Raw genomic sequence first — 17253 nt, forward strand, 5'->3', positions numbered from 1 at the left:
CATACTAGAGTAGATCTAGATCCTTAGATGGGGTATGGGGGCATGTACATGTCATTTCATGTACATCCCAGTAGAGTGTAGAGACTTCCCAGGGTGCTGTGTTAAGAAGGAGCCTAAAGTCCAATAAAAAATCTTTTTTGAGCACTTTCGGTGTACCCAGCACTGTGTCATCATCAGGATATCACACAAGGGTGCAGTGATTGATTAATGTATTCTGTCCTGGGCAAGGAGGTGAAGACGTTATGATGTGGTATATTTACCATACCTGACCTCAGTTGTTCCAGAGCTAGTCAGAGGTCCTCCCTGATTCCTCCCAGGGAGTGATTGCTGGAATGTACACCTAGTGTTGTACAAAACTCCCGCTGACTTCCCCCATCCCTGCTCTTTCTGCTGTCCCTATTCTCCACTGAGTTCCCTGAATCTAGTCTTCAAAACTAAAGTAGAATGTTCTTTGCTGGAATCCTTTTGAGGGATGATCAAATTCCCTTTCACACACACACTCCTGCAAAATTTGACAACTCTCAATTATATTTCTGCTTATTTGGTGAGAACATTGCATGTGTTTACCTTATGGTCCATACTGAAAAGCTGCTTAGCAGAGCCGTATTTTCCCTTTTACATGTATCTGCTAGGTTATGCGTGTGGATAATACATATCCCCCTTCTAGTATATGAATTCACAAGCATGGGGAAAGGCATTCTGCCCCTGAAATTTCTCACTGAAGACTAACATCCTTTAATGACAAATGGGATCTTTTATTCCTGCAAAGGAAAACAGAGCCTATACACCAAGTACACCTTGGATAAGGCAGATTTTTTTTTTTTTGGCATAAGGCACTTTTTAATTAAAACTCTCCCTGTGTTTCACATGAGTAGGAGAAGGCCCTTTCCTAGGAGCAGTGGGTATAATTGGTGCCCCAACCATATCCCTTCATCACGTATTGTTTCTGTCTGCCATCACTGCTTTCCTTTGTCTAAAGCAGTAGTTTTCAGCCAAGAGCAATTTTGCCCATATTCTGGGAATATTTAGCAACATCTCAAGAAACATTTTTGGTCATAACTGGCAAAGTGGCTGCTACTGGCATCTAGTAGGTAGAATCTAGTGATGCTGCTAAACATCCTGCAACACACAGGACAGTTGGCCACATCAGAGAATTATCTAGCCCCCAAAATCAGTGGTGCCAATGCTGAGAAATTCTGGTCTAAAAGGTTTCTCTATCTGCTGGAGGCTAGTCAGCCCAGGATAAGGCAAATCAGGAGTGCCAGGAAATTAATATTCATGGAAGCAGATGTTAAACAGTGTTTTGAAGGGATCTGGTGCATAAATACTCCATCTTTTGGCCCCTCAGATGGGACAACTTCAAGGTATATGCTTAATATAGTCTCCCAGGGTACAGAGTTAGCTGGTGGGATTAGATTACAATTGCTTCATTGGTAACTTGCTGTGGCATATTGGGGCTTACCAAAAAGATGACCAGTAGGGGGTGTGTTTGTGTACACAGAGAGAGTCTCTCTATGGATGACATCAGTCTTTTCATGTAAAGCCTTCATCTGATTAGATGCAGCCCACCCACTTCATGGAGAGCAATCTGCTTTGCTCAAAATCTACTGATTTAAATGTTAAGCACATCTTTAAAAAATACCTTCCCAGAATATTGTTGACCAAACAACCAGATACCATAGCCTAGCCAAGTTAACACATAAAATTAACCATCATACTCTATGACTTGCCCTTTATTGATGTTCCCCTTCCTTGTCTCACCTCATAACTCCTGGGATCACCTCCCACCAGTTGCATTTAAATTCAGGTCTCATCGTCTGCTTCTGGGGATTTGAGTAAAGAAAAGGGAAGAAATAGACTAAATAGGGAGGTTGTAGGGTAGGTAAAGGATGGAAGCAGGAGCCATCTGGGACCTCACAAGGTAAGCATCACCCACAACTATGTTGTGTATGGTCCTCTTCATTCAGGCCAGCTATAGGTTGATTCAATTGGCTCGCTGACTGCAGCATTCAGATCTAGCATGTGATATTTCTCCATCTGTGTCTGTCTTCCCAGGTGGATTATGATCGAGCACAGATGGTCCTCAGCCCTCCGCTGTCAGGGTCTGACACCTACCCCAGGGGCCCCGCCAAACTACCTCAAAGTCAAAGCAAAGCGGGCTATTCCTCAAGCAGCCACCAGTACCCATCTGGGTACCACAAAGCCACCCTGTACCACCACCCCTCCCTGCAGACCAGTTCACAGTACATCTCTACAGCTTCTTACCTGAGCTCTCTGAGTATCTCATCCAGCACCTACCCCCCACCCAGCTGGGGATCCTCTTCAGACCAGCAGCCCTCCAGGGTGTCCCATGAACAGTTTCGGGCTGCTTTGCAGTTGGTGGTCAGCCCAGGAGACCCCAGGGAATACTTGGACAACTTTATCAAAATCGGAGAAGGGTCAACCGGCATTGTATGCATTGCAACTGAGAAACACACAGGGAAACAAGTCGCAGTGAAGAAGATGGACCTCCGAAAGCAACAGAGACGAGAACTGCTTTTTAATGAGGTAGATGGTGTGTTCGGATCACTCTTTCTCTCCCAAGTAACATGTATTTCCCTATTTCAAAAATATTACATGTACAGCTCAGAACATCAGAAAGCACTGACAATAGAAATACAAAAATAATGTTCCCATAATCCTTCCTTCTGGACTTGGTCTGTATGTGTACAGCTGCTACTTTTATAAAGTACTTCATACAAATCAACCACTGTGCTAAGCTCTGATCTGGCTTGATTCACACAACAAACCTGTGAGACAGACATTATCAAGCCCAGGGTCATACACCAGGTTGATGGCAGAGCTGGGATTTGAATTCTAGCAGATTCCAGAGCCTTATGCTACACTATCTACATGGGTATATATACATTTTGTTACATGGTTGTGATACCATGTATACCCTCTGTAGCCATTATTTTTAATCTCAATAAACAGAAGTTGGTTTACCAATGGATTATCACTCTTTAGGAACTTTAAGATACATTTTCTAACTATAGGAATAATGAATTCTTCCTGTGGAAAATATGGAAGATAGAGAAAATATCCCAAAATCTCACAACCGAAAAATAGCCTACATTAATATTTCAGGAGTTTCCTTCTATATTTTTTTCTCTTTAGAAAAAGTAATATGTAATACTGGCTTCCAGAAAGTTTGTAACAGTAAAGACCCTCACTGATAGACCTGTATCATCCTCACTAGCACTGGATACTGTCATGTTATCTCTGTTAATCTGATAGACATGAACAAATCTTCCTGCTTTAATTAACACTATTATTACCAGTGAGGGTAAACTTACTTTCATGTTTATAGGCCATTTTTACTTCTTCATTAAACCATATGTCCTTTGCACAGTTTCCAATTAGGACGGTAGCATTTGTCTTATTGATAAATGAGAGCTCTTGATATGTTAAGGAATTAACCTTTTTCTATGTGTTTGTTGCAATGTTTTTCTACTTCCTTATTTGCCTTTTACACTTATTACTTGAGACCTCTAAAATGCACATAAGGGGGAAAACATGAGCACCTATGTCTAGGAACATAAAACATTTTGGAGTAATATTAATCTATTGATTTTATGAGAGTTTAGGGAAGAGAGATGGATTTTTGCAGATGGAAAGTTTAGGTCTTAAAGATAGCAAATCAGGATTCCAATGTTAGATAATATGTCAGTCTCTAGCAAAGGATGTACCACTCACATCTCCTGACAGACATTATAAAAATGCAATCAGGTGTGACTTTGGATCCTTCTTCAATGGAGGCTCATATGAAGCCACATACATCTCCAGCCCTCAGGGGAGTTCATTTTTTCCCTATGTTCCACATCTTGTAGAGAGCCCACTCACCAGGTGAGTGGGCTTCAGCTTGTCACTTCCATGATACTGACTTCTGGAACTTAATTCCAAATCACAAGACCAAAACACAATATAATGTAGATTACTTAGTGATTTATTAATTAACACTAAGTCTGAAAATGTTACCAGAAGCAGCCGCAGGGCAGCAATTCTTGGAAGCTGTCTCTGGTAATTAAGTTCAAGTTAGCCTGAATCATATTTGCTTTTACCTTCAAGACCTATCCTTTGTATTCAGCCCAAACCTCTCTCACACTCAACCCAGACCTTCTCCCAAGATGTTAAGTTACCCTGATGTGACCCTATTCCTACTGTTTACTTCATTTACTTGTGAGACCTACTCATCATTTACCACTTAGGGTTGGTGATCTTTTGCCAGGTTATACAATGGTAGAGTATGGATCGTGCATTCTAAAGGAGACCCTTAAGAATATCTGATCATATCCCCCCACCCCAGAACAGTCAACAAAACTCCCTCTTGTGAGTACAAACCTTGCCAGGGTTTTGCCTATTTCCACTCTCATTATCCCCAAACCCAGTGCCTGGTTGCTCTGCCATTTTCTCTGAATTGACTAACTCGATTCCTTTTATTGCTGCTAGCTACCCTCAATACTGTCTTTCTATCTGTAGTAGACTCCTGAATAAGTCCCTCCCAAGTCAATATTTCTTAATCAATTGTACTGATAGCACAGATGTGGCCACAAAAGGACAGGAAGCCAAATTTCACATCACAGGTGAAAAAGCATCTTTCCATTTGCCCAGGTTGTTATAATGCGAGATTACCACCATGACAATGTGGTTGACATGTACAACAGCTACCTTGTCGGCGATGAGCTCTGGGTGGTCATGGAATTTCTAGAAGGCGGTGCCTTGACAGACATTGTCACTCATACCAGGTATGTCTCTTCATTATCCAGACAAATAATTCCAGTGCTTATTATTCTTCTCCAGGGTAAAGCCTCAATGACTATATCTATGAACTCTTTATAAATTGTAAGCCTTTTGAAGTCAGGGGATATCAGGACCCTTTTTCTTTATATTCCCTAAGTGCCTATTGTAATATCATGTATATATAGGTCGTTCATTTAATTAACATTCTCCTTGCCCTCCAGAAATGCATTAATACTTAATGATTTTAAGTCAGCCAGCTGATGACAAATGGATTTTTGGTGCCAAATAGTAAAATTTCCCATTCCTACACATTTTCCTAAAAGTGAATTATATTCTGAATTGCCTTGCTATTGCTCTATGGTGATACCACCAAGGGTACCTGGATAAGGAAGAGGCTAATGGAAGATAAGTCAAAGTTTTATGTCATAATAAGAAACCTACATAATTGAAATTCCTTAATTCAGTTTTTAAATAGTCTTACAAGTAACAATAGTTAATTATCATTATTACTTTTGTTACTTGCTTCCCTGATGTGTCAGCTGTGGTCATTTGCTTAAGTGTGTTTTTTTTTAATTTTTTAAAATATTTATTTATTCATGAAGACACACAGAGAGAGGCAGAGACAGACAGAGGGAGAAGCAGGCTCCTCGCAGGGAACCTGATGCGGAACTTGATCACGCCCTGAGCTGAAGGCAGATGCTCAACCACTGAGCCACCCAGGTGTCCCTCCTTAAGTGTTTATTGATGACCTTTTATGTACCAGGCTCTTTCCTGAGTGCTGGGGACACATAAGATAAAGACACAAAAACGATTAAAGTCTCAAATATATTCCCTCAAGGATGTCACAATTAGAAATACATACATTATAATGCCTGTGCAGAATTAGAAAGAGGTATATAAGTAGCAGAGAGGAGTACCTGAATATCTCTAACAGGGAAAGTAAAGAAAGATTTCCAATAAAAGGTGATAACCAAAATGAATTTTGAGAGATGCATAGGAGTTTACTAAGAAGGCAAGTAGGAGGAAAGAACATTGAAGGCAGGCAAACTGTGTGCTAAGACAGTGTTCTTTACATTTTAATACGCATACAGATTACCTGTGGATCTTAGTAAAATGCATATCCTGATTCAACAGGAAAGAGTATGATGCTCTCCCAGATGACACCAGTGCTCCTGGTTCATGGTCCACCGTGGAGAAGCAAGTTTCTAAGAACAGACATATTTTTAAAATGTTACATTTTGAAAACTTTAAATTTGCTCTTGGTAGTAAATACATTTCCAAAGGATTGGGAGATGATTGTCAAGAAGTAGAAGCGCTGGATGTTAGCTGATATCACTGAAATGGCACCTAAATCACAAGTATATTCAGGTGAACAATAAGGGGAAAGCAAGATAGCAAGAAGGCCTGGGGAAGCACTGAGGGATAGAGTATGCTGCTGTTTCTCCACTGAAATCAGGTGATGTTTCGATCATGACCCCCTATACCTCTCAGTCTATAATAAACTATCTAAAAACAAAAGAACACGAGGGAAGACACTGTATGTTTATCACCAACATTTCAGATGGCAGATCCCTGTTGGTATAGCCATAGGACACCCCCCCTTAAATACATAAGATCATCTTAACTTATAGAAACAAATCTACAGAAGAAACCTAAGCATAAGACAAATGTGACTTACATCTAAAATAATTATTACAAATATATCCAAGGGAGAGGATTCTTTTTCCTATCCCAGGGAGCTTCAGATAGCTACACGTGTCTCTCTAGAGCTCTTTCCTTGTCAAGGTTGTTTTCAGTTTTTATTGTGTGTCAGTAGATCCACTTAAGAGCTAGCCTCTCTGGGATCCATTGTGTTCTCTAAATCTCTTCATCCAGTTTTGTCAATAATTTCCTATGGAAGGCAGAGAGCTCCAGAGAATGGGGAGAAATTGTATGCCAAAGGGCAGCCCAGGTGGCTCAGCAGTTTAGCGCCACCTTCAGTCCAGGTCATGATCCTGGACACTCTGAATTGAGTCCCATGTTGGGCTTCCTGCATGGAGCTGGCTTCTCCCTCTGCCTGTGTCTCTCTGCCTCTCTCTGTGTGTCTCTCATGAATAAATAAATAAAATCGTTTTTTTTTTTTAAAGAAAGAAATTGTATGCCAAGGAACACAATATTTAGGACTTGGAATACTTTGATTGATTAATAAAACAACCTCTTGCTACTCCAAGTGTGGTCTGGAGAATAGTAGAATCAACATCATCTAGAAGCTTGTTAAAAACACAGAATTAGGCTCTACCCAGACCAACCACACACAAGGTAGCCAGGTGCTCAGACATTTCCTATGCATACCAAAAGTTTGACCCCAACCTAGCATCTTGTTTAATTTACCCTACTGATTTCCAGGGAGCAGAGAGTTCCAGAAGGCAAAAGAAAGGGCTAAGCACTTCAAACATTAACTCATGTAACCTTTACACACCTCTACATAACAGAGCCAGGACTTGAATTTGGAGTTGACTCCAGAACTGAGGAATCTTTATCCCAATTCAGGCTTCCTTTCTGCAGAAGTAGGAAAGGGCAGTCTTTCTATAGTGGTTCCCGTATGTTTAAAAGCCATTGAATTCAGAATAAGCAGTATTTGTCCCATATGACAGTTAAAGGTGATTTTTCAGTCAATGATGGGGGCTCAGATTCCATTAACATTTGTTGATATTGACCTGTAAATAATCTTTATGTCTGCCTCAAAGAACTTGAATCTTGTAGAATCCAAGAAAAAAAAATTATTAAAAAAAAAAAGATGATTCTTGCTCCTGAATTATTTTTTAAGGTATATTTGAGCTTATCCCTGCTGACAATGCTCTAAACCTCTGAGGGCTCTGCTGTGGGCAGATGTGAGAGTTGTCATCTATTGTTTTCACAATCCAGCACAATGACCAGCCCACCCACACAAAACTGAGAACACAGAAGTTGTAGGTTTCCACTCTCAGATAAGAACATTTCTTCTTGCCTGACTCAGTAGGAGATCGATGCATTGCTAGAAGAAGCTTCTTTGAAGAGAAGGAATACCCATCCAACTTATAATTTCAACATTCTCCTAATTGGCCACCTCCTTGGATGCTACTTTGAATCCTAATTTTACTCAGTCACAGTTTGCTGGAATCAACAAGACTGATACAAATTCAGGGCTGCCCATTTCCTTGTCCAGCTGAGCTTGGAGTTCCCCGGGATTATTTTCCAACACAGTCCTTGGAATTTGGGCTGTGGTCAGTTACACACTCTGTCTCTCCCAACAGTCTCCTCTGTTTGCATAACAGTTTGTTTTAGGAGCTCTTTCACATTTGCTAGCCAGCTTGGACCGCTCTCATTGTCTCTGTGAGAGGGAGGAATTTTTTATACCCAGATGAGTTAGGCTTCTGTGGGTTCTTTTGAGGGTACTGATGTCCAAATAATTCTTCCCACCTAGGTTCTTCAATGGCTTAAAAGCCATTCATATGACACACTGTACTGGTGATGTGATACAGGGAGACAGCAGGAGTCTGAATTCAAAAAGAGGTAGAGTTGGAATCATGGTCTGATCACTTTCTTAGCTGTGTAGCCATGGGCAGGCCATGTGACCTCAGTCTCCTCTGAAGCCAGATCCCTTCTTCCGAAGGGTACAGCCATGAAATGAGGGAGCACATATCCACTGCTGTGCTTGCCTTTCTCATTCCCATGGTCCATTTGTTCAAGAATCATTCATTCACACTTAGTTATTAGTAACTAACTAAGTCCAGTTTCCCTCTTGATGGAAGGATGTAGGCCAACAGGAATCTCCAGTCCTAGAGACAGGGCTAATCCTAGGGGATCTTAAAGATCTAAAGACCAAGTTGTCCAAATCCAACCTTAAAGAGGATGTTCCCATTTCCAAGATGAGGATGAGGAAGTTAAAAGGGTTTGCTCAAGGTCACCTATCAGGCATCCTTGGAGCCTTGGCTCTATTCAGTGCACTCTCTCTAGGACCCTGGAAGTTTATCAATACCTAAGGAATTACCCATGAGAGTCTAAGGAAGTGCATTTGCATTAATGACCCAAAAGCTAGCAAATAGGGGTCTCTTTCCTTTGGCTTGTGTTTGGCCCCTGTCATCCTCAGTGCCAACCCTTAAGTTCTAGGAGTCAGATCCTAAGACTTCTTTGACCTTGCCTGTAGATTTTTCAGACATGGGCTGAAGAACATGGACCTGTTCACTGGAACCCAAGGGAGCAACCTTACCTCTCTTGATCATTTCAAAGATATCCTTAAACCTGTCTTTGCTCCTGACGTGTTATTTCCTTTCTAGAATGAATGAAGAACAGATAGCTACCGTCTGTCTGTCAGTTCTGAGAGCTCTCTCCTACCTTCACAATCAAGGAGTGATTCACAGGGACATAAAGAGTGACTCCATCCTCCTGACAAGTGATGGCCGGGTAAGATTCCATGTTTGACTTCTTCATGGCTTCCCTTGTCACTTTGTCTGTCATGGGCATTGTCCTCCTAAGAACACTTTCTCATAATTGTAAGTTTCCTTGGTCACAAGTCACCCACTACCCTTCCCAGAAGGCTTACCAAGAAGGAAATTACCATCCTCTGTGTCATCCTGTTATGATTATCTGTGATCTGAATTTGATGAATGACTTTCCACTTTAACAAAGAGTGTAAGAAGTAATAGAAACTTCCATGTTCTCATTTTTGTTGGAGAAGAGATGAGTTTTCCAGGGCTTTGTCCACACTGTCCATGGAGTTGTGCATGTCTGCAATATTTCTCAGCGTTTCTGCAGGAAAGAGAAAACAAACTCCAGTGGACCACTCAAGGAGAGTTTAATAAAGGTGTGGGCAGATGTAGACATGTCATAAGGAAGAGTACCTGAGGATTAGTGTGGCACTCTAGAATGGAGTGCAACTCTTACTACCCCATGCCTGAGAAGGTAAGGCAGGAAACTGGCTACTGGAATCTGAAAATAGAGATTATTGTCTAAAGAGGGATGCCTGTCAGGAGCTCTGATCTTCAGTGGAAGACAGACCACAGTGAAGCTGCAGTATGGGACCTGGAAGGATAAATACCTAAGCCTTACTCCATCCCTTCCTTCCAGTCTCCCTTTGGTGCTCCCCATTGGCTGAGCCCAATAAGAAGCCATCAGTGCAGTCAAAACGGGTTGGCATCCCAGGGCTCAGAGAAGGGAGGAGAATAGATCTGGAAAGGCAAACAAAAGATATTTATCACACTAGCTCATCCCCAGGCCCATCACTGCATTTCCCATCACTGCAGCCTGCTCAAGTGATTCTGCTGAAACTCATCAACCACACCAGGTTACAAAAGAATATGGAATACGATAGCCAAGGAAATAACAAGTTGACATTTCAAGGCAGTCTTAGTTAGATGGAAGAGTTTTGAAGATTTTTACCATCTAGGCCCTTTAATCTCCCTGAAACTCCTACCAGAGGTAATGGCGCTTGCATGCAGGAAGCCAGCTGTCCCATTGATAACCTGTCTTTTACAACCCAGCAACCTCAGCCATGTGGAAAATATTCATGTTACAGCAGAATTGCCTAGGAACAATCAGAAGACAGCTAAAATAAACTGCCCAAGCACTTTGGCCTTTCTTCTTTTGTTTTAAAGAGATTGTCAATTCTATTGTGGAAAAATCAGAAAAGTATAAAGGATAAAATAAAGATCACCCCTCATGTGTCTCCCATTCTCTCCATATTTCCCTATATACACACTTGCAAACTTGGAATTATTTTTAATGGGTATTTTTAAGTCCTGCTTTTTGCATTACTCTAGCTGAATTTCTTTCTTTCTTTTTTTTTTTAAGAGAGTATGGGAGGATGCATCAGTCAGCTTTTGCTACATAACAAACCACTCTATACTGGCTTAAAATAACAACCATGTACTAGCTCACAGTGTTGTGAGTGAGCGTTTGGGCTGACCTCTGCTGGAACAGCTTGTCTCTGCTCGATGTGGCATCAGCTGAGCTCACTCTTGCATTTGTGGTCAACCGTTTATGGCCTCACTCTTTTGCCTGGTGCTTTGCCATGTGCCCCACATCTCCTAGCAGACTATCCCAGGCCTGTTCCTATGGTGCCTGTGGCAAGGTTCCCCAGAGCAGCAAGTGAGGCAAACTCCACTGCCCAGTTTTTAACCTTCCTGATACCTTGTTTTTTAATATCCCTTTGGCCAAAGTAAGTCACACAGTCAAGCCTAGATGCAAGGGATGGGGAAATAGATTCTACCTCTTGATGAGAGAAGATGCAGAGTCACACTGCAAAGGGCTATGGGTGCGGGGAGTGGAAGAATATGTGGCCATGTTGCACATTCTTCCAGAAAGTAGGGGAGCTATGGGAAAAGGATTGGGATCATCCACTGACCTGACTCAAGAGAATACTTAGACAAGATTCCGTGACTTCAGAACATAATTTGCAAAGCACTGAACTGGTCCACAAATTGGCTCTGAGGACTGGTGCTTGCAGAAAAAAGAAAATAAAGCAGGGCAGTTTCAAGGCAGATTTTTCTCCCTTGTTTCTGGAGATTGATGAGAAAGGCTTCCTTGCTGCAAGTACATGTCAGATGTCAAAATCAGGCCCAAGATTAAGATAACTCATTGTTTAATCAGCTTAAAGGCCTCCCCTCCCCACAATGTACAAAAAGTTATTTAATCATTCAGTGTCATTCTCAAGGGCAGAACCTATGCTTCAAACATTTCCTGAATTTCCATATACTTGACAAAGAGTTCACAGGGGCTCTTCCTTCCATAAATATTCACTAAATGTCTACTGTTATGCCAGGAACAGTTCTAGGTCCTGAGGATGAACACGGCAACACCCCTGCTTTCATTAAGCTTATTTGGGGCATGGAGGTGGGATAAATACATGAATAAAATCAGCTCCAGACAGGCTGTGATAAGTTTTCTATAATAGATTTAAGCAGAGTAAAGATAAGCAGGTGGAAAGTGATGGACGGTGAGATCAGAGAAGGCCCCTTAGAGGTGATGATGTGACAGCAGAGACTGAGGGAGTGAGTCCTATGGCTGTCAGGGATCAGAGTGTTCCAGACAAGAACACTCAGTGTTGTAGGCAGCACCAAGATCATGTGGCTCTTGGCCATGTTGCCCAGAGTAGGCTTATTCACATTTCAGAACAGCACAGTGGGCTTCTTCAATTTCTATAGAGAAAGGAAACTTTTTTTTTTTTTTTTTTTTTTTTTTTTAAGAATGAGAGCAGAGACATGGTGTGGCTACTTCAAAAAAATTTTGTACTAATCTATTTTGTACTAATCTAGTAGAGCATGAAGTTTTATAGTGGAGTAGACCTCCTCATTTATTTGTTGTCATTGTAACAAATCACTCCCACACTTAGGGTCTAAGTCAAAAGTCACTGTAGGGTTCTTCATGGCTCTGAAGGTTGGCTGGGCTCACCTAGCCAGGGCTGCTCTGACTTATAGGCTAGATGATGCATCTAGAAGTCTTCCTCACTTACATACTGGAGGAGTGAATGCTGGCTAGTGGCTGGGCATTCAGCTGAGAGGTCAACCAGAACACCTATGATGTGACCTCTCCATGTGGCCTTCCTCTCAGAATGGAGGCTGGATTCCAAGAGCAAATATCCCAAGGTAGAAGCACATGGCATTTTTATGATCTAACCTCAAAGTCTCATGATGCCAGTTCCACTGTACGTATAGCCCTTCCAATTCAGGAGGAGAGAATGTAAAACCTTCAGTGGGAGAGGAAGATTGACTCATGATCAGAGGAGCTCATTAGCTGAGGAATATTTTCTTGGCTTTTTCTGGAAAAATATTGTTTGTTACACAAGCTGTACTGATTTTTCTTCTTGTTGGGAGATGTGCAGCATCATTAACCCTTAGAGAAATACAAATTGAAACTAGGAGATATCACTTCACATCTGTCAGCATGGCCAAAATGAAAAGTAGCAATAACACCACTTACTCATACACTGCTTGTGGGAATGTGAAATAGTGCAGCCACTCTGAAGAAGAGTTCCTTTCAAAACTAAAAATTGCATGTTGTTGGTCAACAATTTCATTCTTAGGCATATATTCCAGAAAAATGGAAACTTATTTGCACACATACATTTGTAGCCATTTCATTTATAATAGCCCAGAACTAGAAACTACCTGAGTGTCCTTCAAAAGGTGAGTGGTTAAACAAGTGGGAGGTTTGTACCATGCAATACCACTCAGAAAAAAAATTGTGTACAGTGGAAAAGAGTCAATCTTGAAAAGATACATGCCACACAATTCAATGAGGGAATGCAGGGTGAATGTAAAAGGGTAGCACGAGGAGTCTTATGGTGGTGGGACAGTTGGGAACCTTTTTTAAAAGACATCTATTTATTTATTTTAGAGAGAGAATGTGTGCACATGAGCAGGGGAGGGGCAGAGGAAGAGAAAGAATTTCAAGCAGACTCTCCACTGAACTTGAAGCTGACACAAGGCTTGATCTCACAACCCTGAGATCATGACCTGAGCTGAAATCAAGAGTTGAACGCTTAACCAACAGAGCCACGCAGGTGCCCCAAGGAACAGTTGGCTACCTTGATTGTGGTGGTGGTTACTCAAGGCTACAGTGTGATACAATTGCAAAGTGTATACACACACTTACACACAACACACATAAATGGGTTCATGTAGAAATGATTAAATCTGAACAAGATCTATGGACTATACCAACATTAGTTTCTTGGTGTTGATATAAGATACACTCTAGTTGTATAAGATCCATTAGGAAAGACTGAATGCACATTTCTTTGCAACTTCCTATGAATCTATAATTATTTCAAAATAAAAAAAAAACTAAAAGAGACAGTGAATTGCTCAGGGTTTCTTAAAAGAATAAATCCTGAGGCAGCTGCGTGGCTCAGTCTGGTAAGCATCTGCCTTCCAGTTCAGGTCATGATCCCGGAGTCCTAGGATTGAGCCCCACATTGGGCTCCCTGCTCAGTGGGGAGTCTCTCCCCTGCCCCACACCTCTGCTCTTGCTCTCTCACTCTCACTATCAAATAAATAAATAAAACACTTAAAAGAAAAGATAAATCCTTGTGGTGCCTGGGTAGCTCAGTCTGTTAAGCATCTGACTCTTGATCTCGACTCAGGTCTCAATCTCAGGGTTGTGAGTTCAAGCCCCAGCATGGAACCTACTTTAAAAAGTAGGGAGGGTGGGAATAAATCCTTTGTGGCCACTTCAAAGACTAGAAGGGAGATTGTTTGCTTTCAGAGTAAATTGTTCATTGTTTGTCTATAGCAGAAATAATCTCTAATGAGTCACTAATCCATGTTAAGCAGAGGGGGGATGTGGTATTTTGAGTTTGAAAGGGAAAAGTAAATAGCATGTCATAGAGTGGTTGCAAGAATTACATAAAGTCATTCTTATGTGAAACCAGGAGAAGTAACCCAGGTATAAATTAGATGCTCAGAGAAGGTGATCCCCGACCCTTGCAATTAAGGGTTGCATAAATTCATCTATGATCTTTCCTCGGCCTGAGGTTTGCATTTGAGAGATGATACTTAGGAGCCACTAGACAGTGAGTGACTTAACTTTTATCAGATTCATTGGCTAGAATGGAAATCAAAACCCTGATCTATTAAGCCCAGTGCCTGTATTGAAAAGGGAAATACACAGTGATTGTTGTGGTCATTTTTTTTTAACTAAAAATTGCCATAATTTAAGAATCAGGAAATGTCACATAAAATATCAGATTCCTATCTTCCTTTAAAAAAATCAAAGTAGGGATCCCTGGGTGGCACAGCGGTTTGGCGCCTGCCTTTGGCCCAGGGCGCGATCCTGGAGATCCGGGATCGAATCCCACGTCGGGCTCCCGGTGCATGGAGCCTGCTTCTCCCTCTACCTGTGTCTCTGCCTCTCTCTCTCACTGTGTGCCTATCATGAATAAATAAAAAAAAAAATTTAAAAAAAAAATAAAATAAAAAAATAAAAAAATCAAAGTATCTGGGGTGCTTGGGTGGCTCAGTCAGTTGAGTGTCTGCCTTCAGCTCAGGTCATGATCCCAGGGTCTTGGGATAGGGCCCCACATCAGGCTCCCCACTCAGTGTGGAGTCTGCTTGCCCCTCTGACCCTCCCCCTACTCGTGTTCTCTCTTGCAAGCTCTCTCTCTCAATAAATGAATAAAATCTTTAAAAGAAATCAATGTACCTGACAACACTGTGCCTGAATTCACATATGCTGGTAATGGAGGTAGTGTGGGGAGGATGCTGTTGAGGCCACACCCATACCTTCACCGGACTTCCTCCTTTGGTGCTCATAGCTCCACCTCCCAGTGCTGCCACTGGCATCTCTTTTCCTGGGGACCTTGTCCAGCCATGCATTCCGTTCTTCCAGAACAGAGCAGGCTAGAAATTCCAGGGAATTAACATTCATGCTCCCTAGGGGCAGCCCAGGATCAAGTGAGGGGAGTTGCTGTATAAGTACCCCAGCTTTCTTGCCCCTGGGTAGACTAGCTCTGAGGCACATGTTCTACCCAATATCCCAGACGTCCTCATCAGAAGTAAGCTCTGGTTCCTACATTGCTGACTAATCCTTGACTAGCTGCCTTCCCTGCACTACTCTATATTCTCATTTCACTACCAGTTGCCTTTATCTCCTCAATAAAAGATTTGCACTGAGTCTTTGTCTTGCCATGTCCTCCGAGGGAGAGGGGCCAGGCACAGTGTAATGTGTTTGTGCCCTCTCTTTCACAGGATTGCAAATGAGGGTAAAGGATAGATATGGGGCCATAGATGGTGACCAGGGCCTCGTGACTATTCCACACTCCCCTTTACTGGACCCTGACAGCTAGAGGTCAGTGTCTCTTTACCAAGGACATGTACCTCTAGTTTTCCATTGTCTCCACATGGTCTGTTAAATTCGTTGATAATTTTTTTGGCACTCTTAGGCATTTGAATGTTTTTGTCTCTCAAATAACTAGAATTTTCCAATTAGAGGAAGACCTGACAATTACCTCCAGAAGCTCTTCGTAAATGAAGAGAGACATGAGTATGTTATATAGCTTGCTTAAATTCATTCCTTTCCCACGAAATCTTGAGATGACCCCAGACTCTATGCCTTTTCCTTTCCCTGCTACTCCACACAGGTGGCTTTTCCTCTGCAGGCAGTACAGCCTACAAGTCAGGAGACCAGGTCTGAGTCCTCCTCTCTACTGTCCTCCTACTGTTGTACAGTCTTAGGCAAGTTCCCACCCTGTCCCACTCTGTCAAGTAGCAGAGGAGCTGGCTGGGGCCTCCATACCAGTCCAGCTTCACAACTCTGACGTCCTCCCTCCTCTCTTCAGTTTAGCAGCTGAAGAAGTGGGGCTTTACACTGGAGACATCTTTATCAGTCTGGCCCCTTCTCTTACCTCTTTCCATTCCTGGGTCATTGCTCTTCTCAAAACAGAAGTTCTCAAACTGGAGTGAACCTGGAAACCAAAGGAGACCTTAGCCAAAAAAACAAATTCCAGGGTCACTCCCCAGAGATTCTGATTCCAACCAGACTGGGTAATACCCCAAAGCCTGCATCTCTCCCAGATTCCCAGGGGATGCCGATGCTACACACTTTGAATATCATTACCTCATTACCTGGGAGCCAGGCACAAAAACAGCCATCTTTTTGCCTTGGCAAAAACCTGAAGCAGATGCATGAATTCTTTAGAGCGTATGCGATTTACAAAATGAGGGTTTTACCTTCTCTCTTAAACCTGTAGCTATCTTGTGAATACACCCCCCCCACCCCCGCCTCTCCTCCACCACCCACGTTTTTGTGCGGCCCCTGATTCCTAGCCAGGATCCACTGTGATGAATAGGATCACAGCTTTAAAGAGCTGCTTTGAGCTCTAAGCTCTAATTTCTGGCCCCTGGGGAACAAGCTGCATTGCTTGCTGTTAAGAGATTGGCAGGCAGTGTGTTGGTTGCAGTTCTCTTAACCTAACTGCATTAGTGAGACAAAGTATTTCCTAATCCACCATGTTGTACAGTTCTATCTGAAATAAGGCTCAGCTTAGAGTCTGTGTGATTTGAAGATCTGCCTATAGTGCTTTATTATACTCAGTACTTGAGTTCTCATTATCTACTTGCAGACTTGTTTGGACGAGTGTTGTGTGCAATTATGTTCTTTTAGAGAATTGTCTTTTATGTCCTTGAATGAGTAAAAAATTCATGTAAAACCACTTCCACGTCTACAAAAGAAGAACAGACGTAGCTTCCCGTGTTGAGTTTCAGTTTCTTATTTTACATATTGTCAGGAAATAATTATTAGGCAGGTTTGGGGTCTTTTTTTATGTCTGGAAAAAGAAAGCCACACTAGAAGTGTTGAAATTAAAAACTGCCAATGCCAAAATGCTGATACATTCACCTGCTTAATTTAGGTTTTCAAAATTTACAGGCAAAAAAAAAATGTTTTGGCAAAATTGTTCCTCCTTCACTGCGTAGTAGGGTTACAAATTTACTCACACTAGAGCTCTGGAGATAACCACTA

At 42.0% G+C, this 17253-nt stretch overlaps 1 protein-coding gene across 3 annotated transcripts in view; it reads left to right on the top strand.

The window, feature by feature from the left end:
• PAK5 (p21 (RAC1) activated kinase 5) overlaps nucleotides 1-17253 on the top strand; it is a 280231-nt gene that overhangs the window by 251862 nt on the left and 11116 nt on the right. For all 3 annotated transcript variants that reach the window (XM_038571627.1, XM_038571628.1, XM_038571629.1), the window contains 3 exons: nucleotides 2056-2547; nucleotides 4651-4784; nucleotides 9075-9201. In XM_038571627.1, the coding sequence (XP_038427555.1) occupies nucleotides 2056-2547; nucleotides 4651-4784; nucleotides 9075-9201 (753 nt within the window). The remainder of the gene's footprint in view (nucleotides 1-2055; nucleotides 2548-4650; nucleotides 4785-9074; nucleotides 9202-17253) is intronic.

This window comes from Canis lupus, chromosome 24 (genome assembly GCF_011100685.1).
Source record: "Canis lupus familiaris isolate Mischka breed German Shepherd chromosome 24, alternate assembly UU_Cfam_GSD_1.0, whole genome shotgun sequence".
Taxonomy (NCBI): domain Eukaryota; kingdom Metazoa; phylum Chordata; class Mammalia; order Carnivora; family Canidae; genus Canis; species Canis lupus.